Source organism: Theropithecus gelada, chromosome 3, assembly GCF_003255815.1.
Source record: "Theropithecus gelada isolate Dixy chromosome 3, Tgel_1.0, whole genome shotgun sequence".
NCBI classification, from domain to species: domain Eukaryota; kingdom Metazoa; phylum Chordata; class Mammalia; order Primates; family Cercopithecidae; genus Theropithecus; species Theropithecus gelada.
The window spans coordinates 120,962,488-120,982,247 of NC_037670.1; the positions used below are offsets into that span (position 1 = coordinate 120,962,488).

A 19,760-nucleotide genomic window follows, 5' to 3' on the forward strand; every position below is an offset into this window, starting at 1 on the left:
TTTTCCAGTTAGAGTTACTTAGAAGAGAGGATGTTAGTCATTATGCTTTCTGGAATTGTGTATGTGTGTGGCAGGGGGAAAGGGCTTCCATTCTGTTTTGAATCTTAATAAATTAATAATAATTCTGAGCAGGAATATGCTTTAGTTCTGAAACCCCCAAATCTATCAATTCACTTCATTGCTTAGATGTATCAAGTTGATTATTTTGAGTCATTATTGAAGATACACTCTTAAAAATCAGAATATAATTTTTTGGTAATCAATAACTTTGATACTTTATTTTCAAAGTGGCACCATTAATTGATACTCTTTATGTGAAGTTCACAATTAAACCTTCAAGTAGTACTTCTTGAAAAATATAAATAGGGTGCTTATGATTATGTATCAAAGGCTTTAGCCAATGAACTTGTATTACTGTATTTGACATCTCTCATACATAACAAAACCTTAACAAAATATAACTGCAGGAATTGAATTAAGCAGACAGGTGTGTTGGAATTATATGCAGATCCATATTAGAATACACAGTGGCCTCAGAATAAGCAGAAATCCTGTCTGATCATCTTCTTACCCCCATTTATATAGCATATTAAATCAGAAGACTAAAGGAACAAATACTTTTATGCCTTTCTTTTGTTTCTTTCCATAGAGATAATTGAGTTTAAATAGCTCATTAAACAGTTGTATCTTCACACCTTGAATTTCATTTGTGCACCTTCTGTAAGTAAGGCTATAGGTAGGGAAAGCAAAGATGACTATTTTTCCTTATTTGTCATACAAAATCTAGAATTTAGGAAAAGTTCAGGCTTGACAAATCTATCTAAGACAGTTGGATTCTTTCCTTTTAATGTTTGCACATTGAAGTAAGAGTCATTTCAGGACACATTGATATGGTTGTAGGCTCTCCTGGTAGAGTTTATTCCATTTCTTCCACTATTTGTCAAATGGATGTGGATGGTAGTATAATGTTGGAGAGGCAGTGCCACTTTTGACAGGGCACTTGGGAAGTTGTTTAGGAAATCTTTGTGGAAGCCATCTTCTGTGAATCAGGCATAGCTGCAGAGATTGTCTGTCTGACTTCTCCATCTTCTGTGAATCAGGCATGGGGAGGAAGTGATAAGGACTAAAATCATCTAAGGTTTTCATTTATGGCTCTAGAAGATGAAAACCCAATCACGCAGAACGAAGGGACCAAGTGTATTATAGGTACTATGTGTAACTGGCAGAAAGTATCTGTGGCAGGTATGTCTCTACTCAGTATTGGAGATAAAGGTTTAATTTTGGAAGTGAAACAAAACAGTGATTATCTCCAGGCAGGAAAAATATTTATGGCTAGCAGATGTTGTAATTATGAGAGACTCTTCAATCTGAATCAAAATGAGAATAGGTTTTCAGTGGCCTAAGGTACAAAGTAGGGTTCTATGGAGAATGGCATGCATCTTGAGAATGCTGTACAGGTTGGCTGAACAGTGGGAGATTCACAGTAAACACAGAGTGCAGTTAAACATTTTAAATTAATTTGTTTAATTCAAACCAGTTCAAAAAATGTTTATGAACATAACTGATGCTTAAAGTGTCATTTATACACTGGAGATTAATAGAAAGACTACTATGAGTAAGTCTTTACAGTTTGTTGTTTTGAGTCTTTGGGGGAGATACAGCCTTGGAAATTACAGAATTACATAAATACTACCATAAGAACACCAACAGAATTATATACGTTAAATTTCTTGTAAAAATTTTTACTTTTCATTGAGGCATTGAGGTTAGAAGGGGTGTGATCGTATTAAACAGGCTTAATGTGAAGTGTTTGAGGAATAATAATGGCCAAATGAGAGACAGTGGCTTTGGAAATGTGAGAGAACCTTTCACAAGCAATCCAGACCCACTTCGGAATAAATGGGAATGTGGTAAAAATATTGTGAGATTTTGAACTTGGATAACTGAGAAAGCAGTGGGAGTGTTACTATCCATTGTTCACCCTAAGTGCACTGTGAAAGACCTGACTGACATCAAAGATGGTTTGTGATGTTAATGCTGGGGCTGGTTATGGACTTTTTCATTTGGTCAATATATAGGAAAGATTCTTTGCTTTTTTCTTTTTGTCAGTTGAATCAGGGGCTTGCAAATGCGCTGTTTTCAGTATAAGATTGTTAAGTGCTGAAATACAAATCGTTTCTACCTTCAACAGATTTGGCCAGTATAATTAAATAAAAAGAAGGTGCTTTCTAAAAAATCCTAAGAGGATAAAAGCTTTTTATGTTGTGCTAGCCATAGATAATGATTTCAACCTGTATTATAGCAATGAGGGGCAAAAACTGATGGATCAAATATCTTTTCTGTGTTGTTTATCAAAGTTAAAATAAATGTGGTCATTTAAAGGACAAAAGATGAGGGGGTGGAGTCTGTTCAAGCCAAGGGTATATTAGGAGAGAAGCAGAATTCTCTCCCTGTGAAGGGACAGTGACTCCTATTTTCCACCTTCTTTTACTAACTCTCCTAACTCTGCTTAGGTAGAGATATATCCATGTACATTTATAAACCACAGAGAATCATTTGATTTTGGAATAAAGATAGTATAAAATGTGTCCCAGTGTTGATATACATCATACATTAAATATGTGTGGTAGTGTTCTAATTTTATAGTTGTCCAAAGATAATGTTAAGGCCTACTGGCTATGTATGAAGCTTCAATGTTCAGATTGCAAAGAAACTTAGAATTTTACCAATCAAACCAAATACATCCCAAGAAATTTTTCAGAGGAAAAAAAGAGAAACTAGCAGCAAAGAATCACCACAGTATCATCAGATTTTTTTTTTATATGTAGAATATTTATTCAGTTCTTTTTTCGAGTACATCTTCTCTTCATTGTACTTTATTTTTTGTGCAGGTTTAAATTTATTTCTTGTATGTGTTTAGTGATGCTTAAAATTTTTATTTAATCAAGTCTATCAGAAAATTCTGTTAGAAAATATGATGAAGCTTTAATTCTGCCATCTGTATAGTCCACTGACTATTATCTAAAGATAATTGTTTTCTCTTTTTAAAGCAATTTGAATTGGGATTTTATGTCATAATTTTTTAATCTCTTTTTTTATTATACTTTACGTTCTGGGATACATGTGCAGAACGTGCAAGTGTGTTACATAGGCATACACGTGCCATGGTGGTTTGCTGAACCCACCAACCCATCATCTACATTAGGTATTTCTCCTAATGCTGTCACCCCCTGTCTCCCCACCCCCCAGCAAGCCCTGGTGTGTGATGTTCTCCTCCCTGTGTCCATGTGTTCTCATTGTTCAAATCCCACTTACGATATCTGCCATAACCTTGAAATTGTCGTATGCATACACTTGTTTGGTTGTTATATCGCCTTCATCAGGACAGGGATATTTGCTGCTTTTTTTGTTTGTGTGTTTTCTTTTTGAGACAGTCTCGCTCTGTCACCCAGGATGGAGTGCACCTCGGCTCAATGCAACCTCCGCCTCCCAGGTTTAAGCAACTCTCCTGTTTCACCCTCCTGAATGGCTGGGACTGCAGGCATGCACCACCACGCCTGGCTAATTTTTGTATTTTTAGTAGAGACAATGTTTCACCATGTTGGCCAGGCTGGTCTCAAACTCCTGACTTCAGGGGATCTGCCCACCTTGGCCTTCTAAAGTGCTGGGATTATAGGCCTGAGCCACAGCACCCGGCCTGATTTTTGCACCTTTTATTCAGTGGTATTTGCCTTGTAGAAGGTGCTCAATACATATTTGAATAAAAGAATAAGTATTGTTTATTTTGAAACTACTTTGGTTATGACACTTGTTAAAAAGCATAAAAGCAATTAATGTTAATGAAAATTACTAATCCTGGAAATTTATAAATTAAACTAGTTAATATGGATACAGATCTTGCATGTAATAGGTATTTTATAGAAAAATATCAGTGACTATACATGTAAGAATTATGCATTTAATTATATTTTTCTTATTTTGTCTGGCTGCATGATTATGAGGTGATCATGTGAGGCTATGGAAGAAAATTAATGAGAAAAACACACAGTAGAACAGCAGAGTTGACACTGATAATAGGGGATATGGGTGAGTGGGTAGATGCATATTTATAGACATATTTCCTTCCATGAAAGAAAATGGAGTGAAATTGTTCTTACATTTTTGCCTGCCTTTTGTCATGGTACTTGCAGAAGTAGCAATTGTTTGATTGTTTTGGGACTTAAAATATTTATATGTATAAAAAGCTATTTATTTTGTGAAATGCTTCAAACATATAGAAAGGTTAAGATAATATAGTGAGTACAGAGGTGTATAATACCCATATTGAAAACAAATATAATGAATATCCATGGCTGGCACGGTGGCTTACACCTGTAATCCCAGCATTTTGGGAGGCCGAATCCGGCAGATCACGAGGTCAGGAGACAGAGACCATCCTGGCTAACACGGTGAAAACCTGTTTCTACTAAAAAATACCAAAAATCAGCCAGGCGTGGTGGCGGGCGCCTGTAGTCCCAGCGATCCGGGAGGCTGAGGCAGGAGAATGGCGTGAACCCGGGAGGCGGAGCTTTCAGGGAGCTGAGATTAAGCCACTGCACTCCAGCGTGGGTGACAGAGCGAGACTGTGTCCCTAAATAAATAAATAAATAAATAAATTGAATGAACGAATGAATATCCATATACCTACCACCCATATTTAACAATATCATAATTTTACTTTTTGATTCAGATTTTAAAACAGAAGTATAACATTTCAGTTGAAATTGAAAATCTCATTTAACCTTCTCCAAACATAAGTTTACTTTCCATGAGAATGCAAAATAAGCCTTGTGATACTGGTATATGAGTTTAAATAATTTCAAAGAAGTTTTAAAATGTCTAGGAATGATTAATTCAATTTTTTTTTCAAAAAGAAATTGTTTGAAAATAGAAAATATACTGTTTGCCAGCTGAACACTTTGCAGTTTTGTACTGTGGGAAATTTGTCTGGTGCCTGTGCTCTTTATATTTATATATATTTTTCATTGTGCAGCATTCTGTACAAAGAATTTCAGTGCCAAATTATTTACATTGGTTACATTGGGTGGAGAAAGTTGGATCATGGTATAATTATATATTCTAAATTATTTTGGTAATATTTAAAATAGTTATAAGAAAACATTATTTTAGAATAATAAAAAAGGTAAATGTTAAACATAGGTACTTTTAAATTATCTTCTAAAATATAGTATTAAACACAACACCTTTTCACAATAGATGCAATACAAAAAAGCATTTGCATATTGTGTATATGTATATGTATATGTCATATATATACAAATCTCTGCCATTCACATGCATACATGTACATGTATATATCACCAGTCAAATATGTACATTCCTTACTCATATTGCTTTTTCAAGTATCTTCATAAAATTTCTAAGGAAACCATGTTTCCTCTATTAAATCATGCTATTTGTGATCATTTGAGGGAGTGCTATTATTTTTTATTTACTTTGTTAATAGAGAATATCCTATTTCTAACTCAGCATGGTTAACAATTTGTATTTTAAAATATTTGAATTTCACGTTGGAGGGGGGAGTAATGCTTTGCCAATTTTAAAAATTAGCAATATGTTCATAATTTAGCAATCCTACTCTGGGCTGTATATCTTAAAATTGATTATGAGCCATCAATAGAGGAAATAACTCTCATAACTGATTTATGGTATCTAACATGTTTTATTCCCAGAAATAGTAAACCATGTATAATCTAAGAAAAAACAAGTTTTGTGAAAGCTTGTTAAGAAAAAAACCATAAAACTTGCTTTTTCTTAAAATTGTACATGGTTTTCTATTTCTGGGAATAATAAAAATTTAAGTAAATCAAAGGCAAAGAATAACAGAATTACTATTAGAAGAAACACAAAACTATATTTTGATTTTTACTTTATTCCTTAAAATATAGGGTACTTTAGCCCCTGAGGAGATATATATACACACACACACACGCACATGCACATATACACATATATACATATAGGTATATATGTATATATTAAATATAAATTTTATATATGTATATGAATATATATATAAATTTTATATATATATAATTTTTTTTTGAGACAGAGTCTCACTCTGTCTCCCAGGCTGGAGTGCAACAGCATGATCTCGGCTCACTGCAAGCTCAGCCTCGTAGGTTCAAGCGATTTTTTTGCCTCGGCCTCCTGAGTACCTGGGATTACAGGCGTACACCACCATGCCCAGCTAATTTTTGTATTTTTAGTAGAGGCGGGGTTTCACCATGTTGGTCAGCCTTGTCTCAAACTACTGACCTCGTGATCCGCTCCTCAGCCTCCCAATGTGCTGGGATTACAGATGTGAGCCACTACGCCTGGCCCACTAATTATATTTTAATAACAATTTATTAAAATAATTTTCTCTGCATTTTCTGCTTTGAATGATGAGAGACATCGTTTCAAATGGCAGTACGCATGTTTTGAAAACATTTTTGTGTTTTTACAGTATTATTGTCTTGGTGACCATTGTTTTATTTTATTTGTAGGTAAAAGAGTGGCTCTGTTTGAACTGTCAAATGAAAAGAGCTCTAGGTGGGGATCTGGCTCCAGTTCCATCATCACCCCAGCCCAAACCGAAGGCTGCACCTGTTACCGCTACATCAGCAGTGAGCAAATCATCCCCACAGCCACAGCAGACTTCCCCAAAGAAGGATGCTGCACCAAAACAGGATCTCTCCAAGGTACCTGAGCCTAAAAAGCCACCACTAGTAAAACAACCAACCCTCCATGGCTCTCCTTCAGCCAAGGCCAAGCAGCCTCCTGAGGCAGATTCTTCACCTAAGCCAGCCCCTCCCAAAGAACCTTCTGTCCCATCTGAGCAGGACAAGGCCCCTGTTGCTGATGATAAACCAAAGCAGCCCAAGATGGTAAAGCCAACCACAGACTTTGTATCTTCATCATCAGCAACAACACCTGATATTCCAAGCTCCAAAGTACAGTCACAAGCTGAAGAGAAAACAACCCCTCCTCTAAAAACAGACTCTGCCAAACCCTCACAGAGTTTTCCACCAACAGGGGAAAAAGTCACCCCATTTGATTCTAAAGCCATACCTCGACCTGCATCAGATTCAAAAATTATTTCACATCCTGGTCCTAGTTCAGAGAGCAAAGGTCAAAAACAAGTTGACCCCGTACAAAAGAAGGAAGAGCCCAAGAAAGCACAAACCAAAATGAGTCCTAAACCAGATGCCAAGCCAATGCCAAAAGGGTCACCAACACCCCCTGGCCCACGACCTACTGCTGGCCAAACTGTCCCCACACCTCAACAGCCCCCAAAGCCTCAGGAGCAGTCAAGACGTTTCAGTCTGAATCTGGGAAGTATTACTGATGCCCCCAAATCACAGCCTACAACTCCTCAAGAGACCGTGACTGGGAAACTCTTTGGGTTTGGAGCATCAATCTTCAGCCAGGCATCAAATTTAATTTCCACTGCAGGTCAACCTGGACCTCATTCACAAAGTGGACCAGGGGCCCCAACGAAACAAGCCTCTGCCCCTTCACAGCCACCTGCTTCACAAGGGCCACCCAAATCCACAGGTCAAGCACCACCAGCACCTGCAAAAATTATACCTGTGAAAAAGGAAACAAAAGCCCCAGCAGCTGAAAAATTAGAGCCCAAAGCTGAACAAGCTCCAACAGTAAAAAGAACAGAAACAGAAAAAAAGCCACCACTTATGAAGGATAGCAAATCTTTAACAGCTGAGCCTCAAAAGGCTGTCCTTCCCACAAAACTGGAGAGATCTCCCAAACCACAATCAACCTGTCCTGTCTGCAAAACTGAACTCAACATAGGTTCTAAGGATGCTCCTAACTTCAATACTTGCACTGAATGCAAGAATCAAGTGTGTAATCTCTGTGGATTTAACCCTACACCACATCTGACTGAGGTAAGTAATATGTGTATATATATATATTACATATGGAGGTGAGTCTATGGGTTTATTTTGAAATGTTTGGGTGGCCAAATATCTGAGCAAAAAATACATTTCTAGTGAATAAAATAAATTGATAATCTTAGAAGTTTCAATTACTTATTACCAGCTTACCTTCTTACTAAGAGTTCATGTTATTTGTACTTTCCTGGATTAATGTACCGCAAGTAAGAAGATGAAATAAGCTAAGTTAAATGAACATCTTAATTATTAAATTAATATAACAGTGATCCAATCATTCATGAAATAAAGAAAAAAAATAGCTTTTGAGGACTATTTGGTTTTCACATGTAAACTCCAAATAAAAGGTTTTAATGTTTTATTCCCATCTCTAATCCTTGTGATCTCTGTAATACATTAATAAAAGAAGTTTGTTTGGTTGAATATGCATAAACACCATAAAATCTATTATGTTAAGAACAGTTAAAAACTGTTAAGAACTTTGTGTAAGTTAAAAATTTTGCCCAGTAGAAAATAGTGGTTCAAATATATTATATCTAGGCTTTTTATAATTCTGTTTGAAATATTATTTGGCATCCATATGAGATGGCACTTTACTAGGAGCTGTGGAAAGAAGGAAAGGTATATGGATTTCTATAACTAACATGAACGGTTTTTTTAATGGAATGATAAGAATACTTTTTCTGCAATGTAAATGACTAAAAGGCAGATGACGAATTTCTAATATAGTTATAAAAGAATGAATCTATCAACATTAATAGCATGTTAAGGCTATTAGAATATTTAAATCATGGGAGACTAGGGGATTAAACAATTACTGCTGTCTTAAGTAACAACAATGTTTTAATAAACAGTCTGGGAATTAATCTGAATAATTTTTCCAAGCTTTTATACAAACCAAAAATACATAATAATTTCACTCCACTGTCCTTGGTTTTGTTATTCATTATGATGAAAAAATTGAATAGATTTTAGCATTTATATAAAATAAGCTTTAGAGTTTATTTGTTTTTGGTGATGTTCTTGAGTTAAATATTTTTTAAAAAAATAAACCATAGAAAAATTTCATTTTACTTTAAAAAGACGTTTGTTCGCTTTGATCTAATTAACACTGTATGAAAATGTTGTTGCTACAAGTTTAAGCAGATTTTTTTCCTCTTTAGCCATGATGAATAATTTTAACTGACAGTCATCTTAAAGGGACATACATTTTGGTTTCTCTCAGCACTTCATGAGTGGTAACAACTATCATTATTAGTTACAGTGTTTTGAATTCAATGTAAAAGCAAAACCAAAAACAAATCTTAAAAGAACACTTTTAGAAGAGAAGTTTTTGGTTGTCAATTCATGAGAGAAAATTTTCACCAATACAATTGTATTTATTTTATATATTAAACAAAATTGTACCTTTTTGATGAGGATCCTTATGATATCAACACAATGAAGTTATAAAGCAAACTGCATTTCTAAAAACAAAACTATACTTTTTGCATTTCAAGTATATTTTTACACACTTAAAAATGGGTGTGTAGTGTAAGTTGAGCACTATAACTTAAAATTTTACATATATGTGTATGGATATGCATAGATACATATGTATGTGTACATTTGAATTATAGTAATTATTTAATTCTCTCAATATTAGGAAGTCTAATGAGAGTTCCTTTGGTAGAAAGACAATAAACCTTTCAGGGAAATCTTTGATTTTCTGTGTGTTGGCAAATAATATTTTGAAAGTGGTAACTTGGAAAGGAGATTTATTGAATTACCAAGGACATGTGTGGAATTTCAGTACTTTGAATAGTTTGAAAATCTAAATTTTCTCAAGTATTTAGATGGGTTGGATGAGGTCATACTTGAAATGTGGTGAGTGATCGTATTAGATAATCAGTCATTGTTCAAATTATTTTGCTCTGTGGCAATTTCTTTGAATTAGGAAGATTAGGTTTCAGAGGGAAGAAAATCTAACAAAAGCAACTAGTCTTCCTGGCTCACCTTGACTATCCTAATGTACATGAAGTTTTCAGTTAGTATAATGTCTTGGTGACCTCTGATTTCTAAGTAAAGTTCACCTGGCATCGGGGAATGAATAAAGGTTAGCTGAGTTATTACATGTTCAGGTAGTCTCTATCATTGCTCCACAGGACTTTGGAAAAATGGCAAAAGGAGTTAGTTGAAAAGAATGGCATGTGTTTGCCTATGTGTGTATATGCATATATATACACACCTTTGTACACATATACATATATAAACATATATACATATACCCTTATGTATAGATGTATATGTATCCAGCAAACTGTAAATACTGTTAACAGGTGTAATTTATGCTACAATGTCAGTGTTCCTACTAATAAATCTTTCTTCATTTCTCTCAGTTAGGAGTTAGGAAAGCATCTCCTCCTAGATCTTTGTTGTGTGTCTACGTTTTCTTTATTCTGCTTGTAATATGTCTCTTGTGACCTAATATTTTCTGCTTGGCTGGTTAGTACTGTCCTTCCATGCCAGTCTCAGAGAGGACATTCTGAAAATACTCAGATTTTATGCCTGAAGTCCAAACAAATGGTATTCCCTCAAGAAAAGATTCAATAATTTCATTTATTTTCTAATAAAGTATGTCCAACTCTCTAATACAAGCCTCTGCTTCTCCTATACTGGTCTCTGTGAGACAGGACATTTTTCCTGCTGATGCCACCCTGACCCCTTCTCCCTTCGGCTATTCTGTTTCTCTGGTTGTGAGAAGGGCTTGTCATATTTTGTCATTGGTTGGGAAGCTGTAGATGGTTTCCCTCTTTCTCCCTCATTAATCAAACACACCTGTCACTAAGGTTGTTTCCTGTCTCATACATAACACCTCCCACTGCACCTGAGGAGTGCCAACGGCTGCCTGCAGGTCCTGGGGTGCAGCCAGACCTCAACCTAAGCCTTACTGTTTAACTGCTTGATGCCTGGTTTGTATAAATGGTAGTATAATCCCTTAACCTGTGATGGCAAGAGCCAATTATTTTAGGCTTTAATTTCTGCCAAGTCAGGAAATACCTTGTCTTGGAAGGAGTTTTAAAAATGGCAGTTGAGCTTTCTTAAAAAAGCTAGTCTTACAGAATTTGGAAGCATGCTGAGAAAAACAGCTTAAGTTGGCAATCAGTTTACCTAGTGAATTTTTTGTCATTCTGGTAATCAAATTCAAAATGAGTCAGAATTACTCATAATGGATATTTATTGTTGTTAGCACCCTTTTCTAAGCTAACATTTTACTATGAAAATAATATTTAAAAGTAATTATGTTTCCTCATATTTCAAGAAGTCCTGGATTCATAATTTTGCTTCCTTAGCAAGATGATTGTGCATGGCCTAAATAGTGTAGGAATTGCTGTAAGATATTTGTCACTATGCAACAAATGAGTCTTTTAAGATAAGACCCAGTGATGTAACTGAGATTTTTTGAGATCTTTACTCTGTCTGGGTGGCTTCCACATTTTCCATTAAATACTCAAAAATGGCCCACTGGGGATATCCTACATTTCTTATTTTGCAAACACATACCTTCCTTTTACTTTAATGGCCATTGCTTAATACATTAAAAAGCATATATTCAGTACTCAAAAGCATTTTCATACACATACACACAAAAGAAATTAAAGGCTGAAAGAATTATCAATAAGGAGAAATCAGTAAGGAGAAAATAATTCTACCATTAATTAATTTCAAAAGAATTATGTAATGGACTGATCAGAATGGTGGCTCATACCTGTAATGCCAGCACTTTGGGAGGCCGAAGCGGGCAGATCACTTGAGGTTGGGAGTTTGAGACCAGCCTGGCCAACATGGTAAAACCTTGTCTTTACTAGAAATGTGAGAAAGTCGGCATGGTGGTTTGTGTCTGTAGTCCCAGCTACTCAGGAAGCTGAGGCAGGAGAATCACTTAAACCTGGGAGATGGAGGTTTCAGTGAACTGAGTTTACCCCACTGCACTCCAGCCTGGACAATAGAGACTTCATCTCAAATAATAGTAACAACAACAACAACAACATAATGGAGGTCTACATTAATTAAAAATTTCTGGCACCCATGGCAAAGAAAGACACCTGATAGCACTTTTAAAATCAATATAAAAACGTTTATAAGCTGGCCAGTAAAAAAATAATTAGGAAATTAATGTAAGTCATTGATTTTTATTTAGTTAAAATATTCAATGATGAATTCAAAATAAAGCTGTATTTTTGTTTAAATAAATTTAAACCAAAAGTAATTTTTTTCTTAGTTCCCATTTTTCTATGCATTTTTATATAGTTAATGTTCTACTCTGTATGGTAGTTCTGTATCTCAGTAAACATATAACATTTCTCCATATAATTAAACTCCTTAAGCATCATTTTAAATAATTATTATCTAATTCTATGGATGTATGTTTTTGTTATGCACATTTGTCTCATATTCAGGATTTTGGTTGTTGTCATTTTTCATGAACTTTTTGGACAAAAATATTAGTATTTTTAACTATTTCCCAAGGGAAACTTGTACTAGGGTTACTAAATCAAGGGATAAGGACCTTGGAATAACAAATTCTCTTTGGAGATGTGATAGCAGTCAACATTGCCACCACTAGTATATGTGATTTCTTTCTCACTATAGTCTCTCCAAACTTGAATAATATCTAAAACAGTATTTAATTTGGAAGTCTAAAAGTGCTGTAATATTCTTCCTTTGCCTTAAATTTTTGATTACTAGACATTTTTATTTTCAATATGAGATGTAAATAGATGAATCTAATTATGATCCAGAAAAAATAACTGTGCAATGTTTGAAAGGTAAATTGATATCAATCATACGGCTTAAAAAACTTCTAATAGGGCAGCTATTTTTACTTGGCCTATGTGAGGCCATTGTGCTAAGCACTTTTCTCAGCACAACCCTGTGGGATAGGTTTTACTTGTATTTTAGAGATTAGGAGAAGGAGTATCTGAGAGGTATAGCTATCAAGCCACAAAGGTATAGTTCACAGGCTAAGCCAGTGGTCTCTTTACTATACTGTTTAGGAAACCTAAGGCACTAGGTAATAATGCCACTTGTTCAGTGCTCTCTTAAAGTTGTATCAGTTGGTAATTGCTAGGATTTTAATACTAACAAATTTGTAAATATATGCATAAAATCCAGGTAACATTTGGGGTCCTTGGAATAATGATGGCTGTGTTACATGGTTGAATTTAGAAGAATGGAACAGATTCAGAGGTTCAGAGAAGCATAGAGGCTGGCATCATTGTGCAAGTGTTCTTTCCAGCTAAGTCTACCAACTGGCCACCATTCCTAGGTGAAATCATATGGCTCAATGATCAAATGATTTATCTGCCTTTCTAGTATGAGTGTATAAAACATAGTTATTCCAGTTGCAAGAAATACTGTTATATTCTTTCCAATGCATGCAAAGAGTTTAATCCATGAAAATGATAAATGTCTCAGTGTTTCATTGGTGGTGGTGGTCAAGTCTTTGCTTCTATGGCAATGGAATGGAATCCCATTTCCATAGAAATGGAATTATTGGGCCATAGGTTATGCACATTCTAACTTTGTTTTCCACAGTGGTTGCATCAACTAATATTCTAATAAAGTTTTCATGTATGCCACTGTTTTTCCAGAGATGATCTGAAATAATAGTCACTGGTCACATGCTGATGAATGCTATGGCTAACTCAAATTAGGATGTGCTTCAAGTATAAAATACAAATTGGATTTCAAAACCTTAGTATGAAAAAAGATAAATATCTCAAAAATAATTTTTGTTGATTATATATAGAAATGATATTTTACAATGTTGGGTTAGTATTGTTCTTACGACTTTTTCATTTTTTCTAGTTACAGGCTCCCACCTTACCTTTTGCACAAGCCATTTCTTTGTATGTCCCCAGTCTTGGCTTTATCCCTGTCTCAGTGGTTTGATTGTTGTCTTTTTTGGATAGTAATTGATATTTCTAAAATGTATAAAAGATGTAAGACTTCCTTTGGCTCCTTCTGAATTCATTCAAGTCCAATTAATATTGTGTAAGCCTTCTGTTCCTTAAATATTGTTGTTACTATTGCCTTTCTATCTTTTAACTTTGACATTGCATATGCATGCAGTGTAGCATATTTGTGTGGTTATTTTTATATGGTCTACAGAGAAGATAGATCTCAAGGCTCTCTTTGTCAAGAGAGACACTGCTGCTGCCTGATGTGGCCTAAGGATCAAAGTACTTAGGTCCTGCTATTCATTAGTAAGCAATATACACATTACCTACTAGCGTACTGTGGCTATACCAAACTTTAGGTCAGAACATCCTATATTTTCTACTGATCTCTCTGGTTCCAAATGATTCTTCTGTTCTTTTCAGAACTCTTGGGTCTGTTTATACTATTTCTGTGGCTTTAGGGGAAATGTTCAGCTATTGAATTAATTGCTACCAGAAGACTCAGAAATGCAGAATATTAGAAATTGAATATATCACCATGTCCAGTATTTTCTTCCTTTCATTTTTTGATGGTCATTCAGTTTACTTTTAAAATTCTATTTCAATAATTTTAATTCCAAATGTACTATTCTTTCTTTTTTTTTAATGAAACACTTAAAATAATGTCTTTATTTTTATCTTTATGAATCAGTGGTGAATATTGTCCTTTGTAAGTCAGAATGATTCTGAACAGACTTCTGAATCACTCACCTAGACCAAACTAAAGTGTGTGTCCTCCCCAATTTGCAGTTATTCATTACCCCAAATTCAAGACTTTGTCAGTAAAACATATTTTAGTTCTACAGGACACCTACCATGAAAGTACTTTCAGTAATTAGCTTGCTGGCATTCTGATAATACAGTACTTTAAACTTGTTCCTGGTAGAATTACTTTGTTGAGCATTTAGACTTATTTTTTCTTATTACACTCCACAGAGTAGCGAAATATCTGAAGGAAAATGAATGGGTTCCTCTTCCCTCTGCACCCCTGAAAGTGATACCTATTTAAACGTACTTTCTAATGCTTTTTGCTTGTTTTTATAATGGTTATATACACATAATGACATGTGGAAGGATTTGACATTTTTGAAACTTTATTGGGATAGTTACATTTTTGAAAATTATTTATTTTGAAACAAATATGTGAATTTATACATATTTTCATTGATTTTTTTTCATTAAGCATTATACATTAGGCATTCTCAAGTGAACACTCACTGACTTACCTCACTATATTTATAAGGTATCATTGTATGTGTAAGGTAAATAGATCTACAAAATCTCACAGTACTCACAGACATTCTCCTCTTGAAAACTAAGAAATTGGGAGTGTTTCTAGCTCTTGTTACTTTATAAACAAAGCTGTAGTAAAATGTCTGTACAAATCTTTTACATTGTATTTTTAAGTGTTATATAAATTCCTTGAAATGGATATATAAGGTTAAGGCAAATGGGCTTTAAAATTTTATGGAAACTTCCATATTATTTTGTTAAATATTGATAGTAATTATAGTCCTGCCAACAATGCATAAGTGTCTCTTTTTTCCTACATTAACTAGTATATAATATTTATCAATTTCATGAGCCAGAAATTATATTGCATTGTTGCACAAATTTGACTTTCCCTGCCTATTTTGAGGGTAAATGTCATATAAGTTTTTATCAACATCACGAGTTTATTAACCAGTTATATTTCTCCTCTTAAAAATTTCCTTTTTATAACTGTTGGTGATTTTGGGGGAGGGAGTGTCTGCATATTAGGTTTTAGATAATTTAATTCTTTATCACTTTATCTATCTGGAAATGATTTTCCCTTATCTGTCACTCATTTTTAAATTTTTTTATGACATTCATTCTTATATGAATTTTTTTATTTTTATGCAATCAAATATTTTAATTTTTCTTTATGCTTACTTATTTTAAAATTTTTAATTTTATGGGTACATAGTACATGTATGTATTTATGAGGTACATGTGATAGTTTGATATAGGCATATACAATGTATAATAATCACATCAGGATAATTGGGTTATCTCTCAGCTCAAGCATTTCTCATTTATTTGTGTTAGGAACATTCCAATGTGACTCTTTTAGTTATTTTAAAATATATAATAAATTATTATTGACTGTAATCACCCTGTTTTGGTATCAGATACTAAATCTTACTCATTCTATCTATATTTTTATACTCATTAACTATCCCCACTCCCCTGCTCCACCCACTACCCTTCCCAGCCTGTGGTAACCATCATTCTACTGTCTATCCCCATGAGTTCAATTGTTTTAATTTTTAGTTCACACATATGAGTGAGAATATATGAAATTTGCCTTTCTGCAACTGGCTTATTTTGCTTAATGTCTTCCAGTTCTATCCATGTTGTTGCAAGTGACAGAATTTCATTCTTTTTTATAGATGGATAATATTCCATGGTATATATGTACCACATTTTCTTTATCCATTCATCTGTTGATGGACACTTAGGTTGATTCCAAATCTTGGCTATTGTGAATAGTGCTGCAGTAAACATGGGAGTGCAGATATCTCTTTTATGTACATATTCCCTTTCTTTTGGATGTATTCCTAGCAGTGGTATTGCTGGATCATATAGTAGTTCTATATTTAGCTTTTTAAGGAACTTCTATACTGTTCTCCATAGTGGCTGTACTAACTTAACATTCCCATCAACAATGTATGACGGCTCCCCTTTCTCCAGATCCTCACCTACGTTTAGTTTTGCCTGTCTTTTGGATAAAAGCCATTTTAAGTGGAGTGAGAGAATGTATTGTAGTTTTGACTTGCATTTCTCTGATAATTAATGATGATGTTGAGCAGTTTTTCGTATGCCTGTTGGACATTTGTATGTTTTCATTGGAGAAATGCTTATTCAGATCTTTTGCTTTTTTTTTTTGGAGACAGAGTTTCTCTCTTGTGTTTTTAGTAGAGGCAGGGTTTCACCATGTTGGTCAGACTGATCTCAAACTCCTGACCTCAGGTGATCCACTGGCCTCAGACTCCCAAAGTGCTGGGATTACAGGTGTGAGCCACCACGCCTGAACCTTTTGTGTATTTCTTAAACAGATTTTTAGATTTTTTTCTATGGGGTTGTTTGAGCTCCTTGTATATTCTGGAAATTAATCCCTTGTCAGATAGATAGTTTGCAAATATTTTCTCCCATTATATGGGTTGTCTCTTCACTTTGTTCTTTCCTTTGCTGTGAAGAAGTTTTTTAACTTGATGTAATCCCATTTTTCAATATTTGCTTTTGTTGCCTGTGCTTTTGAGGTATTGCTCAAGAAATCTTTGCCCAGACCAATGTCCTGGAGAGTTTCCCCAATGATTTCTTCTGGTAGATTCATAGTTTCAGATCTCAGATTTAACTCTTTAATCAATTTTTATTTCATTTTTGTATATGGTGAGAAGCAGGGATCTAGTTTCATTCTTCTGCATTTGGATATGCAGTTTTCCCAGGACCATTTATTGAAGAGACTACACTTTCCCCAACGTATGTTTCTGGGCATCTTTGTTGAAAATGAGTTCACTGTAGATGTATGAACTTATTTCCAAGTCCTTTATTCTGTTCCATTGGTCCATGGGTCTGCTTTTATGCCAGTGCCATGCTGTTTTGGTTACTACAGCACTGTAGTATAAAGTCAGGTAGTGTGATTCTTCCAGTTTTGTTCCTTTTACTCAGGATGGCTTTGGCTATTCTTGGTCTTTTGTGGTTGTATATACATTTTTTTTTTTCTATTTCTGTGAAGAAAGTTACTAGTATTTTGATAGAGATTGCATTGAATCTGTAGATTGTTACGGGTAGTATGGGCATTTTAACAATATTAATTCTTCTAATCCATAAGCCTGAGCTATCTTTCATTTTTTGTGTCCTTTCCAATTTCTTGCATCAATGTTTTATAGTTTTTACTGTAGATAACTTTCACTTCCTTGGTTAAGTTTATGTCAAAGTATGTAATGTAATTTGTAGCAATTGTAAAAAAAAATACTTTCTTATTTTGTGAGGTTGTTTGCTGTTGGCCTGTAGAAATGTTACTGATTTTTGTATTTTGATTTTGTATTCTACAAATTTACTGACATTGTTTATCAATTCTAATTGTTTCTCTGGTGGAATATTTAAGTTTTTCAAAATATAAGATATTATTTAAAGACATGGATAATTAGACTTTTTTTCTTCCAATGTGTATGCCCTTTATTTCTTTCTCTTGTCTAATTGCTGTAGCTAGGACTTCCACTACTATGTTGAATTATAGTGGTGAAAGTGGGCATCCTAGGCTGGGCACAGTGGCTCATGCCTGTAATACCAGCACTTTGGGAGGCCCAGGTGGGTGGATCACTTGAGGTCGAGAGTTCAAGACCAACCCAGCCAACATGGTGAAACATTGTCTCTACTAAAAATACAAAAATTAGGTGGGAGTGGTGGTGGACACCTGTAATCCCAGCTACTTGGGAGGCTGAGGCTGAAGAATCACTTGAATCTGGGAGTCAGAGGTTGCAGTGAACTGAGATTGCACCACTGCACTCCCACCTGGGCAATAGAGCAAAACTCCATAAAAAAAAGGAAAGAAAGAAGGAAAGAGTGCATCCTTGTCTTACTATAGATATTAGAGGAAAGGTTTTTTAATATTTTTTTTTCATTCAGTACATCAGCTGTGGGTCTGTTTTATATGGCTTTTATTGTGTTGTGGTATGTTCCTTCTATCCCCAGTTTTTTGAGGGTTTTTGTTATGAGGTATCTTGAATTTTGTCAAATGCTTTTTTCAGTATGAATTAAAAGGATCATATGGTTTTGCCCTTCTTTCTGTTGATATGATGTATCACATTAATTGATTAGTGTATGTTACACCATCCCTGCATTCTTGGGATAAATCTCACTTGGTCATGATAGATGATTTTTTTAATGTGTTGTTGGAATTTGGTTTACTAGTATTTTGTTGGGGATTTTTGCATAAATGTTTATCAGAGATATTAGGCTGTAGTTTTTTGTTGTTGTGTCTTTGGTTTTGGTGTCAGGGTTATAGCCTCTTCCTTAATTGAATGCTTTATCATTATATTATTACCTTCTTTGATTCTTTTCATACTTTTCTCCTTGAAATCTATAACATTTGTCTAAGTATAGCAATCCATGCTTTTTTTTTGTTTTCATTTGCATGAAATATCTTTTTCCATCCCTTTATTTTCAGTCTATGTATGTCTTTATAGGTAAAGTGAGTTTCTTATAGGCAGAATTTTATTGAGTCTTGCTTTTTAATCCATTCAACCACTCTGTCTTTTATTGGAGAGTTCAGTCCATTTACATTCAATGTTATTATTTATAAATAAGGATTTACTACTGTTATTTTAAATTTTGTTTTCTAATTGTTTTGTGGTTTTTCTTTCTTTTCTGTCTTCTTATGTATAAAAGTGATTTTTTCTGGTGGTATGTTTTAATTTCTTGCTTTTATTTTTTGTTTGTTATTGGTTTTTGATTTGAGGTTACCATGAAACTTACAAATAACCTTCTATTACTGGTTATTTTAAATTTTCGAGAACTCTTGTTGCAGTAGCAACAACAAACAAGCAAAAAGAGAACTAATAAAAACTCTATGCCTCAACTTCTTCCACTTCCTCCCTAGTTTCCCAGTTTTTAACTTATTGTTTCTATTTATATCTTTTTATACTGTGTATCTTTACAAATTTTTTGTTTGTTTCTTTAGTAGAGATGAGTTTCACCTTGTTAGCCAGGATGGTCTCGATCTCCTGACCTCGTGATCCACCCACCTTGGCCTCCCAAGGTGTTGGAATACAAAAGTTTTTTTTTTTTTTTTTTTTCA

At 34.4% G+C, this 19,760-nt stretch overlaps 1 protein-coding gene across 1 annotated transcript in view; it reads left to right on the forward strand.

The window, feature by feature from the left end:
* The window catches only part of PCLO (piccolo presynaptic cytomatrix protein), a 409,431-nt gene that overhangs the window by 20,442 nt on the left and 369,229 nt on the right, over window positions 1–19,760 (forward strand). Inside the window, exon 3 of the mRNA XM_025379373.1 lies at window positions 6,549–7,949. Within this exon, the coding sequence (XP_025235158.1) occupies window positions 6,549–7,949 (1,401 nt within the window). The remainder of the gene's footprint in view (window positions 1–6,548; window positions 7,950–19,760) is intronic.